Consider the following 20,141-nt stretch of genomic DNA (forward strand, 5'->3'; position numbering starts at 1 on the left):
ACGATAATTATAAAATAAAAGTTAAAATGAATAGTATCAAGATTGACTTTTTAATGTAAAAATGTAGTTTTTCATTAAAGTGAATAGTACCGGAAGTTTTTCGTTAAAGTTTCCAATTTTTAATTCCTGCTCCTATTGGTTTTTCTACTGTTACTGGCCAGGCTCCACTCCAACCACTCTCTAGCCGATGAGCCGTCGGCTTCCAACCTTAAAAGGTAAATTTTTTAATCCCTAAATTTATAATCCCTAACCTTAATTAATTATTTAATACTAATTTTGTTTAATTGGTATAGAATCATATGGTAATGCAGTTATTGGTTATTGATTATTGATATGATTCTATGATTATTTATATGAAATTATGAAATTATTTTTTAGGGTGAAAATTAAAATTTGAATTCTTGGTTATTGATTAATTAATTGAATTATTACACAATGTATACAATTATTCATATAATTTGTATTTGTTTTTATTGATAATGAGTCTATTATGCGTCGTTTTCATGATATGAAACATCGCCGACAACAATTGTAATTTATTTGTATTGATAAATTATGGAAGACATTACTATATAAAAAGATTTGGTTGTTGCTATTCTTTTGAACATTGCAATCTTTTAATTTCGCCCCTCCCTTGGTCAATTCCTGACTTCGCCACTGATACTTGGCGAGACAGATTCAAACTAAATACATCAGGATAGGAGTAAATGGTCTTAAAAAATGACCTGAGCTACTAAACAACACTCTTAACAAGTGAATTGAGCTACTGGCCGCTTACGCCACCCTATGAAAAGCATGAGGAATCCACACAAAACTGCATGGAAGGGTAAGACTTCCACATTGCATTTGCACTATCAACATCCCCAACACACTTTCTACACAAGAACAAAATTATTTTTCCGAAGTCCCTAACATTTGGATAATCCGATTCTCAAGCCTACATAATGGACGGTCCAAAAGTACACACACAAAGGAGAGCTTGCACACATGTCCAATGGATGGGGATCCTCCTGAGCTCAGGAGAGGATCCAGTTCCTTTAAATATCGCACATTTTGCTTACCTGGCTTTGGGTCATTGTCCAAACAAACCCTTCCCCTCGGATCAGGATCCTCTCCTGATGTAAGGATGAGAATCCTCCTGATCAAGAGTGTGGGCCATTGAATGAAAATTCAACGACTACAAACAGGGGGATCCCTTTAAAGTTATAATAATTATAACCGTTGGATTTTCATCCAACGGTCTATATTCCTTAGTCAGGAGGATCCTCATTCTTAGATCAGGAGAGGATCCTGATCCGTTCCCCTCCAAGTAAATTACAAATATGATTTTCCGAATTGGTTGTTTTCCTCCACGTAAATAATGCGGGGTCCCTGAAAAAACACAACCATCCCTGAAGAAACCCTCGTCTCCTTCCCCGATTTCGTGCCCGTTGAACAAAGAAACTTCGAATATCCCTCGGCCGCGATCCAGTTCGGTTTGATTTCTAGGAAATAAATGCTCCGGGCGCAGGTGTATTGCTCTCTGCTCTTTAGTCCTCCACAAGTCAAGTTAGTGAAGGTTGGTAGCAGCTCTAGCTCATGGCTGATCCAATACCGTAGTGCTCAGAGGCTACCCAAGGAGGTTTCTGTCAAGGCCTCGAAAGATGGGGCAGGTGGGGAAACGAGCGGCTTCCGCGGGCAGAGTTGGGATCCCGGGTCAGAAATTGAGGTTCCTTTTGAGCAAAGGCCGGTAAGTTTTCACTTTCTCCGTCTACTTTTTCTGTACTCTCGCTCCTCCATCGTTCAACAGAGAATTCAGAAGGCACACGTTGTTCTTAGCTAGGTCCAGTCCGTAATAACTCGCGGTTCACTACTTGAGGACAACAAATTGAGATATTAGTTTTCTAAATCAGAAAATATTAAAGGACGCATAACCAAGAAGAATGAGTATGAGAGTGACCTCTCTATATCCGCAGTTCAAAACAAACTTCTGGCTCTTACAGCAGAGTAACCTCTATCCGCACTTTAAGTCATGGGATTGAATCAAAGCAAGTAGGTGATTGAATCCCTTATTATGCACCCCGCCCATTGAGCAGCAAAGAAAATCCATAAACAAAACAAATGGATCCCGGCGCATCATGCCATGCAATTACAATATATATGCCATCAAAAATCCGCACTTACAGTAATTTGATGCCATGGCAGGTGAATGAGTACTCGTCTCTGAAGGACGGAGTCTTGTACTCGTGGGGCGAACTGGGACCTGGGCCTTTTTTACTTCGACTTGGAGGTTTGTGGTTGGTAACTTTCACAACCCTAGGATTGCCTATTGCAGCTGCAAGCTTCAATCCATCAAGGGTAAGATACAGATATTGCGCATTTGGAAGTCAACATCAGAAAATATATGTGGATATGATGAGAATCAGTACTGAACATCCTCCTTGTAGTTGTGCATGCTCCCATAGCAATAACATTTTTTGTTTGGCCGATATCATAATATATGTGTTGTAGTGTAGAAAGCGAAAAAGATTAATGTCTCGGCACCACCAGGTTTTCGGAAACCGGAAGAGAATGTTCTCTGTGCTTCCATGCCTAAGGCTAAGGCTATACTCAAACAGTCAGCAAAATGACATACAGAAATATTGACATGCTACTAAACAAGTTCAATAGGAAATATACATCTACCCCAGCAAGAGGTAATTCATTTGTCTTTACTTTGTATGTTCCAACCTTGCAGGACCCTCTAAGATTTGCGCTAGCGGCTGGAACTGGAACTCTTTTTGTTGTGTCGTTGATTGTCTTAAGAATTTATCTGGTACGGTTTTTAGCTTACTTCATCTTACAATCACTACTGCAGTGCATGAGTGAAAGTTTTGTATTGAGCACTAAGAAAACCTCACAACCAAAACTTAAAATTAGATAAGACAGCCGCTACATGGTCTGCTGTAATGCTGACAGCCATGGATTCAATTCGAATACCAGAGAACATATATTACTACAGGTTCCCCGGTATGTATGGATTGCACGAAAACAAATGCAACGCTTGAAATTTCATATTGAGGCATTAAACAGTAGTATTGTAAGCAATAAGAAAGAAAAACAAGCACATCCAAGCAATTTTCATGCTTAATATTTGTTTAGTAGAACGTCTCTCATTGTAGAATCTTTAAGGCAAGTAAATCATATAATTACCGTACTGCAGGGATGGAGTTATGTTGGTGATAGGCTACTATCAGCAGTTATACCTTACGAAGAGAGTGGCTGGTATGACGGACAAATGTGGGTAAAGCCACCTGAGGTTAGCAGCCTCCTTATCCTTTCTCAGTTAATAAGGATCAAGGTATGATGAAATTCAAAGAAATTAACTGATCACATAAGCCTTAACGTTCAAGGATATTAACTGATCACATAAGCCTTAACGTTCAAGGATATTAACTGATCACATAAGCCTTAACATTCAATGATATTAACTGATCACATAAGCCTTAGCGTTTATGCATATATTGCCTCTAAATCAAAACTTCGAAAATTTGATTATGCTATATGGAAACTGTATCATGTTGCTTATCACTAGGCTTAATACTCGAACAAAGTTTCCAAGAATCGGACTATGTCCATCTGTGTGGTGTATATGTGCATATGTATGCCAAATATTAACTGAGAAGGGTCATTGGAGACAGTGCAAATTTGAAGATATCCAAAATTGGTCATTAAGCAACTTAAACAATTCATATAAAGGGTCTATGTACCACGTAATATGAATGAAAAGTGAAGAATCAATTAAAGGTTAAAACACATCCATTTGCCCATGGTAACCCATAAATTAGGCAGAAAGTATCAATGGAGTATCAGTAAATTTCATCATTTTATTACTGAGAAAAATAAACATCACGCAGCAAGAGAGCACCTTGTAAGGATATGCTGAACTGAGAAAACAGGGTAAGTACTTCCACAATATTCTGTCATAATTCATCTACTATGTTGTACCGCACTCATTTCACCTCGTTGCCAACAACCACTGAAATAATGATATCAGCAGACCTAAATGAAGCATCTGTTAATTTGAGATCAGCTCATTCTAGGAGCTGTCCGGTTGAGTTAACGAGCAAAATGAATATGGAAGGAAGGAGGACATAAGATCATCCTTCACCTTCACTCTGCTACTCATACAGATTAATGCAGGAATCACGCTTGCGTATGGTTTGGTAATTAAAAACTAACAGCTCAAAAATTTCCTCGTAGGTCCTGGCTCGCGACAGACTATTGGGCTCTTACAAGGTAATAGTAACCGGAAACTGAAACGCGTGAAAACTATCAAAATATAACCTAGTCAAGGATGAATATGAGGATTTACATGAAAAATTGAAATTCATGCGTGCAGGTTAAACCAGTCATAAAATTGCTGAAGCAGACTCTAGTGGGAACAGGAGCATTACTTGTTACAGGAGTGCTGCTATTTATCTTTGCTACACAGGTGGAGGATTTCACTCACACCACATTCGGCACAAAACAAAACCCATCAAGTGCTTCCGCCTCAAAGATCAGCTCAAAGCTCAATATAAGGTTTTATAGATGAATAGAGATTCCTACCCTATGATCAAATATATACGTACTATTTTTTCTACTTTGTTCTCTGAATGTTAATCTTGCAGTAAAGAGGAGTTACTTAAACTGCCTACGGACGTGAAGGCCAATGATGATCTAGCAGCAGCAGCTGCTGAGGCTGCTGATGGAAGACCAGTCTACTGCCGAGATAGGTTTTATCGTGCATTAGCAGGTGGACAGTACTGCAAATGGGAGGATCTACTTAAGTGATGCTTAAAAGGCAAAAGATAAAATCATATTTCATATGCCATTCTAAATTCTACAAAATTGTATTACAAAAAAACGTAGGGGTCTGCATGCAAATGCCAATGTCGTTTAAGGAAAATCCAGTAGCACCCACAAATAGATGGGGAGGGAAGCGTGGTGTGAGACGGTGGAATGCCTCTCAGTCACTACAGCATTTTGTAAAACAGATTTTGTGCAAGTCTTTGAACAAATGCTGATAACTATGCTTGTAATTTGTAACATATAACAACAGAATCTAAAGGTATTATTTCATTATTCTAGGAGAAAACTTATCAGAAAACAAACATAAAACAAAGAATGGGAGAATGATACAATGTGGAACATATATATATATATATATATATAAGGTGAAGTGACAAAAATTGAGCACATCAAGTTTCATTTACTACTTGTCTGTACATTATGACATTAATGGAAGAGGAAAAATCAATAACTTTCCCAAAGAACCTGGCGGTTGTTATAGTAAATATCCATGATGAACATGGAGAATAGGGAACGAAAAAAAAATGGAACTGTATAGGTACATACATATATACATACATGAGGCACATCAAATACCATTGGTTTGCTTCCACGGCATCTGCACCCTGGACACTTTTAGCAAGTGAACTACTTGGAAAAGAAGATAACTCTTCAATCACTGGACTCATGGGGTTGAGATGTATGTACTGCATATTATCTTGCCTCCAACAGAAATTCCTGAGAACAGCTTCAGGAATCAGGACAACAGATGCGGAAAAACTAGACAGTCATGCTTCCTCAAATATGTAAATGATAATCTTTACAACCTTGATAACAGTATGTGAAGTCATCTCCGTCTCCAATAACACGACACAAAAATGATATATTCTGGATAGTAAGTGCCAGCCATACTTGGCATCCAAACAACGGCGGATCTAGGAAATAATATTAGGAGGGTCAGTAAGAATAGCGCGCAGTGTGCAAATGTTTTTTACCAGAAATAGCATGCATATCTCCATTTCATCGAGTCTTAATAGGCCTGAAGTCATTTGGAAAGACATACTGCATACCTATTAATGCTTCATTTGCAAAAGTAACTAACATGTTCCAAGACTGCTCCCATATGAATGCTTAACAAAGAAACACACTTATTTTGAACACACTAACAATGTTTGATATCATTACATCCCATTAATATGTTTGTCCAAGAATGATGATGCTTTGTTATTCATTGAAATCACCATTTTATTCACTTTTCTTTCAGACATTTTATCAAACAGTTGGAGGGCATGTATGAAGCCAACTCTAATCTTCAAAAAAGCAGCACCCAAGGTATCCATGGATATTCACCGTTCAAAAGATCAACACCCAAAGTATACATGGACGTCACCAAAGCTCAGAGGGGCAGCTGACCCCCCATGCCGTTCAATGCATACGACATCCGCCATCCAAACAACTTTGATTGGTGGCATTTTTGGTCAAATCAAAAGCAGCGCCTCTGATGTCAGAACTCATTCATTATACTACCATATATAGCTCAACCAAATTAGTGTAAGTCCACAAACAATATCCCTGGCAATCAGGTTTCTAGCACTGGCTGTGAGCTGTAAACAATGGGACCGCAACAATATGCCAAGAGCCATTTGTGATCATGGATGCTAACAGGTACACCATATCATAGTGTAAGTTAGGCCCAAACGGTACCCCTCCCAGAGAAGCTCTGCAAACTCTAGAAAAATGCCCTTCAGTATATGCTACTGTCATGGTAAACACTAATATATGGCAGGATAGTGGATCGTCGATTTTGCACTAATTGCTGCTGTCTAAGCTTTCTGCCACCAGATTCGAGCAAAGTACCGTTACCATGTAGGGATCTTAGAACACACAATGTTTCAATTACTGTACCTCTTTCACTTCCGTAGACAAAACTTGCAAAATGTTAGCCACACCCAACATGCAATTCCACCAGTGTTACCATGACATATTTTTAAGAACTGATGCTTTTCTCTCGATATAAAAAGTACCTAAGTTGGAAGCAATATCGGTATTAGACTATTGATCCGTCTCTGTGCACATATTTCTATTTTTTTTCCTTCATTCTTCATTAATTTATGTAATGTTGTACCATAATCGAGACGGTAAGCCATCCCTCATGAACCATTCGTGCAAAATATTACTAAACTCAAACTCATTTAGCCGTTGAATTAATATTGTGATAATTCAATGAGTGTACAAAGTAAAAGAAATCAGCATTTCCCCGTACAAATGTCCATGTTGTAAATATTATATGTAAATCCCCAATTATTTCTAAAGATGGACAGTAGTTGTGAGATTCATTCCACATCAAACTTCAATGATCCGAACCATTTATTTTGTAAGTTTCGATTCCTAGATTTTCCTTACAAAAATTCAATGCAATCCGAGCGCCTATTTTTCTTTGAACAATATCTTATCTACACTAAAAGGGTGGGGGTGAGGGGATGAGGGGGGAGGGGTAGGCTAAGCGTCACAAAGTGCTAGCAATAATATTGTTCAAATTCGTCTTTGACGAGAATTAAACCTAAGACCACTCACTTACCAATGAAGAGGAATAGTACTAGACTGTAGTACTAAAAAATGGCGATTTCCCTTTTTTTTTTTTTTTTTTTTTTTATAGAATAAAGTGTTTGTCAATCTCTTTGAACTCAGTTAGATGTCTAAAATATTTTCAATTGGCTAATATTTTGCAATGATGATCTATAAATTGCAAATTGAAAAACAAACCGTTTGAATCGTTGAAATTTGATGTGGTATTAACCCTACAACTAATCTCCACTTTTTAAAAAAATTGGGGATTCATCCACTAAGGCCTCCAATTATATGCAAATCTATAGTAATTGAATCATATATAATTCATGGGACTTTCTTGGGTGGTATAGAGTACTCAATGCTCTGAAGGTTTTAATTGTAGATCTTTGTTAACAATGCAAAAATCAAAATCTAACCGTTAGAACACTTTAAAGTACCGAATACGCAATAATTTTGCATTTATCTCACCGCAGATCCTACTCCGTTGTCCTTTTTTAAGCTTATCCGATTTCATTGTCATGGATATATGTAGCAAGCCACACAATAAAATACTACCTGGCTAGCCACGCAAAGCCGACAACTCCTATCCGCGGGACACGTGTCTTGGTCCAAACACGTGGCATAGTCAGAGAGCACTACCAAAACATTATAAAAGCCATGCAAACCCACGAGAAATCGGATCCAAGTTAATCAAAACTGAAGTCCAAGATTGGAAGAAATATAACCGAGAAATCGAGATCTCAGAGATGGCGAGCAAGCAAGAGCAGCAGAACAGAAAGCCAGCTGAGGGTGCAGAGGCAAGAGGGAAGGTAGAGGAAGGGCTGCCAATGAAGGACAGTCCGTACCTGCAGTACGAGGACTTGGAGGATTACAAGCGTCAGGCGTACGGAACACAAGGCCATCAGCAGGTTCAGCCAGGGCGAGGGGCTGGCTCCACCGAGGGCCCCACCGTCTCCGGCGCCACGATCACCTCTCAGTGTGATATTTCCGCCACTGAATCTATTAACCAACAAGGAGTTCTAATTTAACTTAGTTTCCTTCCATTTTTTTCTTTTTGTTGTGAAACACGTCACAAAACATTTTTATTTAGTTATGAAAAAATTGCATTAGTAATGCATGTGTTTGTGTCAAGATCCAATAGAAATGTGACTTTGTGTTTGGTATGGATTGGTTTTTGTTTTGGGATCATGTTGTCAGATCTAACTAGGGATCATCTAGATTTATCCAACGTTAATTTTATGCATTACTCTTTTATAACAGTACAAACGAGAAAGTAATGAACTCTTTGGAGGGTCAATAATAGTTTCATAATTCAGCGTGCATTAATTTGATTCAACATTTCTAGGTCATAGGGCTTGAATTTGAAACATGTATCTACTAACGTGGAGTTATTCAAAATGTAATTGTAATATAGTGGATATTAGGTTTCACTAATCCACACGGAGAGTAATTTATACGGAATATGTTGACTGCCCATGCAACGTGGCATCTGTTTCATATAAGTCATTATCTCATGACACATAAGGCATTTTTTGGTGCGGAGTTGAGAATGAAGACATGAAAAGAGGCCGTCCAAACCCTACCGGCTTGTAGTCCATAATTTTGATTCAAGTATGTTTCAGGGATGATGGACGATGTTAATTCAATGCCCGTATGCGTAGGGACGACTCCAGCATTTTTCTTAAAATGAAGACATTAATTATATTCTGACTGAAGTTCTTCGTGTATTGTAATAGAAGACATATACATACACACACACACACACACACACACACACACACACATATATATATATATATATATATGTGTCTATCTAATAAATCCCCTTATCATTTTCTTGAGTTCATTAAAATTTCATGAATTTTGAATTGCAATCAAACTGTAAGAGTAACTATAACACAACCAATAGATCAAAGATTTAGCTATATAATTACGAGAGAGAAGAAATAACTAAAGAACTTGTGCCACGAAAAACCATAAAGAAAATTTAGCAGAATTTGAAACTGAAGAACAAGTCATGATAAATTCGAAACAAAGCATCTTCTCCTCTCTAGCAAAATTCAATAAACTTTCAAACAATAGGTATTTGGATAATAGAACGTATCTTTTGTGAGAGCACTATCCATTATTTATAAAAGATCAACCTTAATTACTCTCCTATTAGAATCAACATATAATACCAACTAAGAATTTATATCAAACTTTGAGTGCATCAGTTCAAACAAATAGATTTCAATCTGAATTATAATCCTAAGAATTAGGAAATTACCAAGCTATTCAACAAGAATTTTTCATGTCAAATTGAAACACTATAGCCAGCTACAATATTCAATTTCATACTTATACTCACAAACCACAATGGCCAACTTGATAGATTTTGAATAGTTTCAATGTTGCGAGGGATTAAGAAGTAATAAACTTAAAAACCAACGTATGTTTAGGAGTGCTTCTCTAGTACACTTAATCTCCACTAATAGGTGGTATTTTTCATATTAAGTAGGAAATGTTTTTGTTGGAACTAAATTTGCGCGCATCTACGAATAGCTTACTCTGATTTTGACAATGACGCTTGACTAATTTGATCGTCTGAACTTCATGGACTATGGGCATTCTGGTCCTTCTTGCCCTTGCCATTCAAGGTGCCACATGTTATGGTCTAGAAAATCATGGTCCCATAGTTTTATTTTGTAAATGTATGACCTAATTACATCATTCAGAGCCTTGAGTTGGTGTAAGCATGCTAATGCGCATCCGAGAAGGCTATACTTTCGTGTGGTTTTGGCTACTATAAATTTCTAAACAAGTGACTGCAATTACAATATATCATTGTGAAGGTCTTAATTTAGGGTGTCAGGCTCAGTATAGTAGTGGTACTATTGGTAATAAGGACGTAGGAGTAGACCTATTAACAGGTCGGATTCAAATCAGATCAGCCTTGATCTATTTTCGGATTCATTTACAATCGGATTAATGGATCTGTAACCTATTTGGATCATCGAATATGACTTGTTCATCCAGATCTGATTAGCGTCGAATTCGGATTCAATCAGATCCTTATCAAATCTAATTTAAGGCCTAAGAAAATTAAAAATATAATTAGTACCCTCATTCTTTTTTATATTTCTCTTTTTTTAATTAAAAGTTTCATACTGAACAATAAGAAAATCAGATATAAGTGTATTTTTATTGTATTAAGAACTTAAATTACCACACTAAAGTATGAATAATATATATATAAATCAAATAATATGTTATATTAAGTCGGGCTTATTATTAGATGAATTAGCCTCGACCTATATCGGGATCCATTTATAACTGAATTATCGGATTTAGATCTTATTCGGATAATTGGATTGAAAGTCACAATTCATATGCTATCAATTGCATAGGATTTGGATCAGATCCGAGCTAAAATCTGATCCATTGACAGGTCTATGTAGGAGTAGTAATAAAATCAGTATTAGTAGTAATAGTGTTGATAAAGATGTAGGTCCACGTCACCGAAATCAAGCTTACTGAGCAGATATATTCAAAGGTAACAGTAAACATGGTTCGGCGTGCTTGTGTCGAATGTGGAAAGTAATATGGGAATAACCGATCATAAAAGAGTTGATATTTGTGATGGGCGAAACAGAGATTTAACAATAACCACACATGACTTTATCCCTTTAGCGAAGATAAAATCCTTGACGATTTTCTTCAATCTATTCCCATTTGCCAAACTTCTTTAGCCAAGACTCCATCCTTAATTAGATAGACATATCCTTTTAAACTATATGTTATTCCTCATAGAATTATTTTTTCACCAAGGATACCTCCTTTTACATATGAGACTCTCAGCAAAACTCCTAACCCGATAAGATCACTTTTAGAATTTAGACTTACAAAAGTCCAAAATAAGCTAGCCCGCTAAAGATTCTTGCTTTACAATCACGGATATCTGACCTAAACGTTAATTTCGATACAAACACTTTCACACAATGTTAATAATCAATTCATTCATTTTGGAACACATTTATATTTTTATTAATATTATACTCTAGATCTATTAAAATATTAATCATGCAACCCCTATATATTTATACATACGAACTAATAACATTATATGATAGTATGACAGTCGCGTCTCTTAAATTGTTTTCCTGAACCATTAACAACATTAAATTAAGGACAAACTTTTCTTTGTCCCGACAGTTAGGGTTCTTTTTTTTTTTTCAATTTATTACGTTTTTTTCCTAATGTAGAATATCGTTTATACTGAATAAAACTTTATCCAACCGAAAAAATGGGAAGAATCTCAACTGCCATGAATGATCATTTGTACCACTCCACTTGGAGATGGGCATGCACTATTAGTAATCACTTTCACTTCCATATTTTCATGCGCTCCAATTCCCGTTATATATTTCAAAATAAAAGGAATAAACACAGAAACAAGAGACAAACTCGGTCTCAGCTAATGGCCGGCCACAAACTCCAGTGTCCAGTCTTCTTTTTCTTCACTCCCAAACAAGAAAAAAGAGACACTATTCAATTGGGTCCTTCCCCCCTCTCCCTGTTCCTAATATTCCTTCTTTATTGCTTTTTCCGAACTCCACTTGCTTCTTTTTTTTTTTTTTTTTTTTTGGTATTTCGGAAATAATTTTTGCACATCATTTTCACTTCTTGTATAGGAGAGATATTCTCATGTAACCGACCATGCCACATGGAAAATATCAATTGAACATCCAATTCTTTTACCCATTAATATCCTAGAAGATTTCACAAAACCCTTATCTTTAGTTTTCGACCATTCAAAAATATTTTAGCTGATGAATTAGAGTAATTTTAACGCATGACTAACATTTAATTGATCAGTGACAAGACCATGCAATGGTTTCAAGATAGAATCTCTTAATCAAGCGTAGGGTATTTTGAAATAAGGAACACTAATGAAAAATATTTAGAAACTTTGAGTTTTAACTATAAGAACAAAATAAATGGTAAAGTGAATAGTACCAAGTTTGACTTTTTAGTGTAAAAATATGATTTTTCGTTAAAATAAACAGTACCACAGACTTTTCGTTAAAACTACTTTTGAAATATCCTTTTTTTTTAAGGACAAAATTATTTTGAGTGAGATTTAGGCTAAATAAGACAAGTGACCACATCGCACTAATAAGTTAAGAAAAAAAATTATAAAGGTATTGGTAGTGCTAGTGGGTCCCCTTCATTTTTAATATTTTAAGTTTGGAATTTTCTTCTCTTTATATTCCACGTCTCACTTCCGAACTCCTGAAGTCTCTGACCTATCTCTACTTATAATCCTCTCATTTCTCAACATCCTTACAACTCTCATTTCTTGATAGAGTAAAAAAAAAAAAAAAAAAAAAAAAAAGGAGAACCCCGGTTCAGAAATCACAATGGCAGCAATTACAAACATTGCTGATGATGAACAAGAAAGAATAGTGATTGATGAAGATTCAGCCTCTGTCTCTGACCAATTCGAGCAAGAAGAAGAAGAAGATGACGTGTCACTCTGTGATCTTCCAGTGAATTTGATCAAACAGGATAAAACCCAACCTTCCAATCCCGAATCTGATCCTCACCATGTCGCCGCTGAAACCCAAGATCAAGAATTTGATTTTGGTTCGTCAATGCGTCGCGGGCCAAATAATTTGTTGACAGAAACAAAAATGTGTGCTGCAGATGAAGTGTTCTTCCAAGGCCAAATTCTACCTCTCCGTCCCTCCGTCAGCTCCGACACCTGCTCCAACGGACTAACTAGGCAGTGTCTGTTGAGTGGTGTCGGGCTCAGAAGCAGCAGTTGCAGAAGCAGAATTAGTCACAACTCATCATTCAGCAGCAGCACCAGCTCCACCACCACCGTAACAGGCATTACTTCAAAGCCAGGAGGAACAAGACCAATAAACCAATTCTACACAGAGCCAAGTCCCAAACCGCAAATCAAAATTCCAAATTCTCGATTAGAAAAGGCAGGCAGCCGGCATCATAAGTCCTCGATGTGGGATTTTTTCCGGTTGGGATTGGTGCGTGCTCCGGACATGGAATTGCAGGATTTTAACAAGGTACTTCGTATCAATAGTAGTACAAGTAGTACTCGCGCGAATAACAACGTGAAAAATTCCGTCAGTCGAAATAGTAGTGTTAGTAGCACCAACAGTACAAATTTCGTCTCCAATTACAGCAATGCTGCTAGTACTATTAGTGGTTTGAAGTCAGAGAATTCGAAACCGAGGAAGCAGAGTTTTTTTAGCAATGTTCATGGCTGCAAGTGCTCGATCGAAACGCTGGCGTCTAATAACGTGATCATCAAGAGCCGATCGAGTAGCGGTAGGAGTAGTAGTACCGGTCACATCAATGAAGGTGGGAGTGGAAGAGCGGCAGCAGCTGATTTGATTACGCGTGCCGAGTCGAAAGAAAAAGTAGCGATAGAGTTGAAGATGACGATGAAGAATAATAACAAGAAGCAGCAGCAAAGTTGTAAGCAAAAGGAAAAGCAGGCCCTTTCACATCACAGAACAAATGAATGGCTAAAGCAGCTCTCGCATGCAAACTCTCCTCCTGTGCATGTTTAAAGTTGATGCCGGTGGCGGTGGTGGTGGACCGGTGGTGGGGATAGAGAGTTAAAAAGGAAAATGATTTATTTACAGCTTTTTCATTTTTCTGTACACTTTTATTTATTTTCGTTCAGCGTTTCTTCTTTAATTTATAAATCTAAATGTCATATATGGTCGTGTCGAGAGAGAAAGATGGGTGTGGGGAAGTCACTTTCTCTGGTGTAAAAAAAGATTTCGTCTAGAAAGCTACATCGATCCAATGTCTAGAAGGCTTTATCTTTCTTGAAGAAAGCTTGGACTTTGGACAAACAATTATAGGCTCTCTAGCATGCCTGCAATTTACTTTTTTTTTTACTATCATTTTGTTTTTAGCTTTTTTTGGTTCGCTTTAATTTGAAATAATGTTACATTAGTATAGTTTTGTTGTTTGTTGTTAGCTATAGGGGCACCAATATCAGGAACTCTTTCTTGAGATTAATGGATGAGGTTGTAAACTTTTAGGTTCTCTAGGTATAATTTTTATAATTAGCTTTGAATTTGGGGTTTAATTAGATTAATTATATGCCTAAGCATGCTCGGCGATGATATACATATGAACACATTGTAAAATATAGTTGTGGTTGTCATGATTAAAGTGTGAGTGTAGAAGCTTTTTGGTTGGATGTTGTGTTGTGTTGTGTGGTGGGGTTTAAGACATCTCCGATATGCATGTATATTGCAATATGTTTGAAATTTCATGACTGTCACAAGGGTGCACGAGACAGAGAGAAAAAGAGAGGTCGGGAAAAAGCTAATGGAAGAGGGAAGCTAAGGAATATGGAAACTGATGAAGTCCCTTCAAAGGTCAAAGAGAATGGGAAAAGGGTGTTTGGAATACAAGCTAATAAGAGAGCTGTTGAGAAAAAGTAAAGTAGAAGAAGAAGAAAAACTAGTAGGGTTTTGACACAGATACTGTGATAATTCTAGGGTTAGGGAAAAGCCGACCGAGTTAGACCGAATTTTATGCTTTGGTCCATTTTTCAAGAAAATATAACTTTTTATACCGAACCAAAGCAGACCAAACCGGTCTGATTTTGAATGCCCTTACATTAACTTTCAGTTTGAACCAAGCTAAATAGAAAATCATCCTTCTCATCTCCACTTAATCCAGTTACTCAATAGAATTCGCATCTTTTCTACACTTTCCCTTGCTCATAATTCACAGCTATTAATTATGTCATACGACATTAGAAGCCACAATTAAGTCAGATTTACTCATGTATGTAAGCCAAATTTAACATAATTGAGTTTTTAGATTGGCTCCACCTGAGTTCCCGTTTAACGACACCCGATTGAACCAACGCTTAACGAGGTTTGATACGGTTCGCAAATCTTTTTCATCGAAACCAGTCCGATCTTAGCAAACAATGAATATGGGGTTTTAATCAAATTGGGCTATGGTTCTGCCTACTGCCAACCGTTGGAGATGGCTTAAAACCCCAAGTTCATAGTAGACTCAAAATATTGTTATCAGACTAAGGGTGAGTACGGTCCGATTTGAATTTGTCTTGGAAAATATTAGTATTTTGGGTTTGTTTTATTGTTTGGTTTTCTTGTGAGTTTAAATTTGGGCTTAGACCATTAAATTAGGGTTTCGTTTGTTTGTCTATTTGGGATTAAGGTTAGCACTCTATAAATAAAATGTTTTGTTATTTAGCTAGAACAAGTAAGTCAGTCCTTTTGATATGTAGTTATCTTGGCATATTTGTAGTGGTCTCTCTGCTCAATTAATTGAGTAATCTATTTTTAGTTTGGTTTGATTGTTCGTCTATTATGCATATTTTGATTTTCAAATCCAAAAATCATAACCAAACCAATTACTACATAACAATTTGATGGGGTTCGAATTTGATGAAAATTCGAATTAAGTGCACCGAACCAAACCCAACCAATTTTGAACCTTTTAGTACTGGTGGGTTCGGCATTAATATAAGGCTTATTAATTAGTCGAAATTCTCCCCCCCGAAATTGCTATTGAGTCTCAGTTTACCCTTTGAAACTGGTTTTGTCTCACTTTGCCCCTTGAAAATGACATTTTCAACTCTTTTGTCTCACTTTACCTACTTTCGTTAATGGACTGTTAAATTTGAGGGTATTTTAGACATTTTATTTTTTACACATTAATTTACTTCTAGCCTACACACTAAACAAACCTCGATTTTATTTTTGAAACTCTAATTAAAACCCATAAAGTTTGGGCATTTTGAAGAATAAATTATTCAATCAATAGAAAATTTCCGAGCAACAAAATAATTGTATCAACCAAAATAATAATTACATCCTTTTCGTAGAGTCATTTCACTTGCAAGATCCATGTATTGGCTCGAAATTTTGTAATTGAAAAATATTCATTACAACAAAATCATTATACCATTAAGCTATCATATCCAAAATACTTCTCAAACCAAAAAAATCATTTAAAGCAAATGTGCATAGTTTGAAACAAAAAAATTTACATTGTTGAGCACTGATTCCTTTAGGCATGAGCTTGTTGAAAAGATGGTTGTATTTCTTGTGGTTGAGAATGAGCTTGTGGGGCAACAAATTCTACTTGACTTTGAGTGTGTGAAGCACCAAATACTTCAGGTTGAGCTTGTGAAGCACCAACAGCTTGTACTTCTCCTTGTGATTGGAATTGATTATAGCACCCTCATTTTGGATTCCTCCCTGTGACGAAAATTTTTTTGTTTCAAAATGTGCACATTTGCTTTAAATGATTTATTTGGTTTGGGAAGTATTTTGGATATGATAGCTTAATGGTATAATAACTTTGCTGTCATGAATATTTTTCAATTGCAAAGTTTTGAGCTAATACATGGATGTCTTGCAAGTGAAATGCCTCTATGAACAAATGTAATCCTTATTTTGGTTGATACAATGATTTTGTTGCTCATAAATTTTCTATTGATTGAATAATTTATTTTTAAAAATGCCCCAAATTATGGGTTTGAATTAGAGTTCCAAAAATAAAACTGAGACTTGCTTAGTGTGCAGACTAGAAGTAAATAAATGTGTAAAAAATGAAATGTCTAAAGTACCCTTAAATTTAATAGTCCATTAACGAAAATGGGTAAAGTGAGACAAAAGAGTTGAAAATGTCAGTTTCAGGTGGCAAAGTGAGACAAAACTAATTTCAGGGGGTAAACTGAGACTCAATAGTAGTTTCAGGAGGCATTTCGACTAATAAGCCTTAATATAATTATCCTTTATTCTTTCATATTTTCAACGTTATAGTCCAATTACGGTAACAAAAATCCAATAATTTGGTACATACTTTTCTTACAATACATCTACTCATCCTAAAATCCAAAGTAACATCAAAGTTTAAAGATTAGTAATCAATTTATAAAGTTAAAACTCAAACTCTACAATGTTCCATCAACCTTCAAATTGAACTTTCTTACCTAATTATTAACCAATAAAAAGACTTCACATACATTAATCAATTAAATATCAATGTGTAAGTGATTGATCCGGTTTCATTTTAGTCGATTTTAAAAGCTCAAACCCGCAACCAAACCAAACCAAATTGAAAGGCCAGATATGGAAATGGGGGTCTCATTTGCTTCTTAAAAAACTTGTAAGTCTTTTCTTCGGAATTTATCAAGAAAGTGCTAAACTCTCTTGTCGTACATTGTTTTTTAGTAGTCTAGTTTCTACGTTCTCTTTTGATTGTTGGTTGCTCTCTATACCACTTCTTTCTTTTAGCTTCGTATCTTATACTCTTATTCTTAATACTGTGAGTGTGAGTCATTCTCTTTCCCTTTTTTTTGCATACGTATGCAGTCCATATCAATGATAAAATTAGCTATGTGATTTATATTTTTCAGTTATCTGAAATCTCATATGAATTTATACCCTCTTTTTAATTTGTCATATAAACTAAAAATTTAAGCGATTTGTCATATCAAGTTTCAAAAATCATTAATTTGCCAACTCCATTAAATTTTTCATCCAAAATAAACCATGTACTAAGCACATGACTTATCTTCAAGGCTATTTTAGACATTACAACTTCTTTTTTTTAATGAACATGATTGACCAGATTGAATTTTCAAAGCTTGTAATTATAGCGAAACTCCATGTTAGTGAGCCTATTGTATTTTTTAGTAGTTCACCATAAGTTTATGAAACGAATGTGAGATTCTTTATCACCTATCCCTAATCTACGTATATCTTTGTATAAAAACAATAAATAAATAAATGAATAAACTTGTGAAAATGAGGTCAAAAGTCCAAAATAGCCCTTCTTTTGGATGGAAAACTTAACTGAATTAGGGTGAGATAACAAACTAACAATTTTAGAAAATTCATATGACAAATTAAAAAATATGTACAAGTTCATATAACTACTTTAAAAATTTATCTTTCGTAAAAAAAATATGATAAATACGCGTATTGTTTTCTTCTTTTTACAGACTTCTATTTAATTTTATTCGTTGATTTTATTTGATTTATCTAAGCCAATAACAAAAAGTAAAGAGCGATATCCATAAAAATGTGTTCAAATTAGCTTTCAAAAAAAAAAAAAAAAATTGTAGCACATATAGAGATACAAAAATTCCAAATAATAGTTAAAAAGTGCGGAATTTTCTAAATCATGTACATTCAAAGTATTAAATTTACCTTGTTGAAATGGAATGGCCAACTTTGAATTTCATAAAAAACTTCCACATTGATACCGACTTTTTTGGTCTCCTCACATCTCTATTAACTTTACAGGAAGAGATATATTTGATTGTTTCCTTTCCTAGTTACATCCCAATAGCTGAGGAGAATTACATGCATGCAGTAGAGTTTTGAGAAATTAAAAAAAAAATAAATAAATAAAATTCAAAGAGTTGCTCTCCATGACTTTGAAGGTTCCCTCTCAAAATGTTGTTCATTTCACGATTTTGTCTATGTTATTATTTTTATATTTTGTTGGAGTATTTCAACAATTAAAATAACAAACATGTTCCACAATGTGATGTGATTTGGTTCTATTCCATATGAAAAATAAATGAGTAAATAGTATAATTGTAATTTAGTCACCTCAATTTGCAAGAAGAAATTGATACCCTTTTTATATGGGGATAAATATCTTCATTAAAAGGAAATGATATTTATGTTATGCATGATGAACCAAACATAATTTTCTAAATCTCCTTCAAGTATCAATAATGCATAGAACCAACCAAATTGGAAGCTCATTATTAGTTGTTTGATTTACAATGTGATAAGCCAATGTTTAATCACAAGACTGAGTTTGTAATGTCTAAACTATTTAAAGTTTGTTTTTCTTCTCTTTGTTTTTTTCATTAAAAGACAATTGTACTCATACAATAAACCTGTTCGGCCCCAAAATTCAAGTTTGGGCCAAGGGTAAGTAAATTGTAGTAGAAGGCTTGGTATTTTGCCCAACATCGGTTGGGTAAGTTTAAGGTGCTCGGTGCTCCAGTCCAAGACAACAATAGCCCAGTCGAGTCTTTATAACTAAAGGGCCGTGGAGAGATTATACAATTGAGCACGATTCGGTGGAGTATTAGATACACTAAAACTGTTATGGATTAGCCATCGATTGTGATAAGTATGGAATTCGACACCACCACCACCATCATCTTACTCGCCCGACTCACCTTGGCACACTCGTATCAACCATAAGAAGGATGTAGTTAACTTTTAGTTCATTGGTCTGCGTATCAAGTAATCTTAGTAATTTTTAGGATCAACAACACCCTTAGAGAAGAGTTAGCCATAATGATGAGTACCGCGGGTCTTACCAAAGACAACCTAAAACACCCGCAATCAAAATTGACGATTTGTGCTAGGTTTTTTTTTAATTTTTTTTCCTCCAATTCACCCACTTTGAGACCTTGATATCAATTACTTCTCTCTTATATTACTCGAAAACTCGAAACATAGTAATGTTTGACCCATTCGAAACTGTGTTTTATTTCCCTTGAAAAAGCACTTATGCTCATATTCACTTTCAATAAAAACACTTATATTAAAAACACATTGAAATTTTTTTATGAACTTTCAAGTGCTACATGAAAAAGCACTAATATTTTTTTGTCAAACATGATTAGAATCTTTTTTGATAATCTGAAAGCACTTTCAGTTATTTTAAAAGTAATTCTTGTTGTATGTCGACAACAAGAATCAAACGGTTTCTACTTCTTTTTCTAAGATCAGTCAAAT

At 35.5% G+C, this 20,141-nt stretch overlaps 3 protein-coding genes across 3 annotated transcripts; all 3 read left to right on the top strand.

Moving 5' to 3' along the window:
- Positions 1 to 1,339: 1,339 nt before the first annotated feature.
- Positions 1,340 to 5,098, top strand: LOC137748949 (protein CONSERVED IN THE GREEN LINEAGE AND DIATOMS 27, chloroplastic-like). The gene is made up of 7 exons (XM_088685072.1): positions 1,340 to 1,729; positions 2,185 to 2,337; positions 2,717 to 2,794; positions 3,182 to 3,277; positions 4,222 to 4,257; positions 4,361 to 4,542; positions 4,632 to 5,098. Exons 1-7 carry the CDS (start codon positions 1,496 to 1,498, stop codon positions 4,792 to 4,794), a joined length of 942 nt encoding a protein of 313 aa, XP_088541198.1. The 5' UTR covers positions 1,340 to 1,495; the 3' UTR covers positions 4,795 to 5,098.
- A 2,944-nt stretch (positions 5,099 to 8,042) lies between these two features.
- On the top strand, positions 8,043 to 8,522 carry LOC148698672 (uncharacterized). The gene has a single exon (XM_088685078.1). The coding sequence runs from the start codon at positions 8,106 to 8,108 to the stop codon at positions 8,385 to 8,387; it is 282 nt and encodes a 93-aa protein (XP_088541204.1). The 5' UTR covers positions 8,043 to 8,105; the 3' UTR covers positions 8,388 to 8,522.
- Positions 8,523 to 12,615: 4,093 nt separating this feature from the next.
- Positions 12,616 to 14,279, top strand: LOC137749058 (uncharacterized). Its single transcript, XM_068489241.2, has one exon. It carries the CDS (start codon positions 12,762 to 12,764, stop codon positions 13,935 to 13,937), a length of 1,176 nt encoding a protein of 391 aa, XP_068345342.2. The 5' UTR covers positions 12,616 to 12,761; the 3' UTR covers positions 13,938 to 14,279.
- The last annotated feature ends 5,862 nt before the right edge of the window (positions 14,280 to 20,141 follow it).

Source organism: Pyrus communis, chromosome 2 (assembly GCF_041283825.1).
Source record: "Pyrus communis isolate YQ-2024b chromosome 2, ASM4128382v1, whole genome shotgun sequence".
In the NCBI taxonomy this organism is placed as follows: domain Eukaryota; kingdom Viridiplantae; phylum Streptophyta; class Magnoliopsida; order Rosales; family Rosaceae; genus Pyrus; species Pyrus communis.

What these genes read in the sequence shown, in the direction of transcription:
- LOC137748949 (XM_088685072.1), top strand. Translation starts at nt 1,496, where the DNA reads ATGCTCCGGGCGCAGGTGTATTGCTCTCTGCTCTTTAGTCCTCCACAA. An exon ending in TTGTCTTAAGAATTTATCTG is followed by an intron (nt 2,795 to 3,181) that starts GTACGGTTTTTA and finishes ACCGTACTGCAG; the next exon opens with GGATGGAGTTATGTTGGTGA. An exon ending in GACTATTGGGCTCTTACAAG is followed by an intron (nt 4,258 to 4,360) that starts GTAATAGTAACC and finishes TCATGCGTGCAG; the next exon opens with GTTAAACCAGTCATAAAATT.
- LOC148698672 (XM_088685078.1), top strand. Translation starts at nt 8,106, where the DNA reads ATGGCGAGCAAGCAAGAGCAGCAGAACAGAAAGCCAGCTGAGGGTGCA.
- LOC137749058 (XM_068489241.2), top strand. Translation starts at nt 12,762, where the DNA reads ATGGCAGCAATTACAAACATTGCTGATGATGAACAAGAAAGAATAGTG.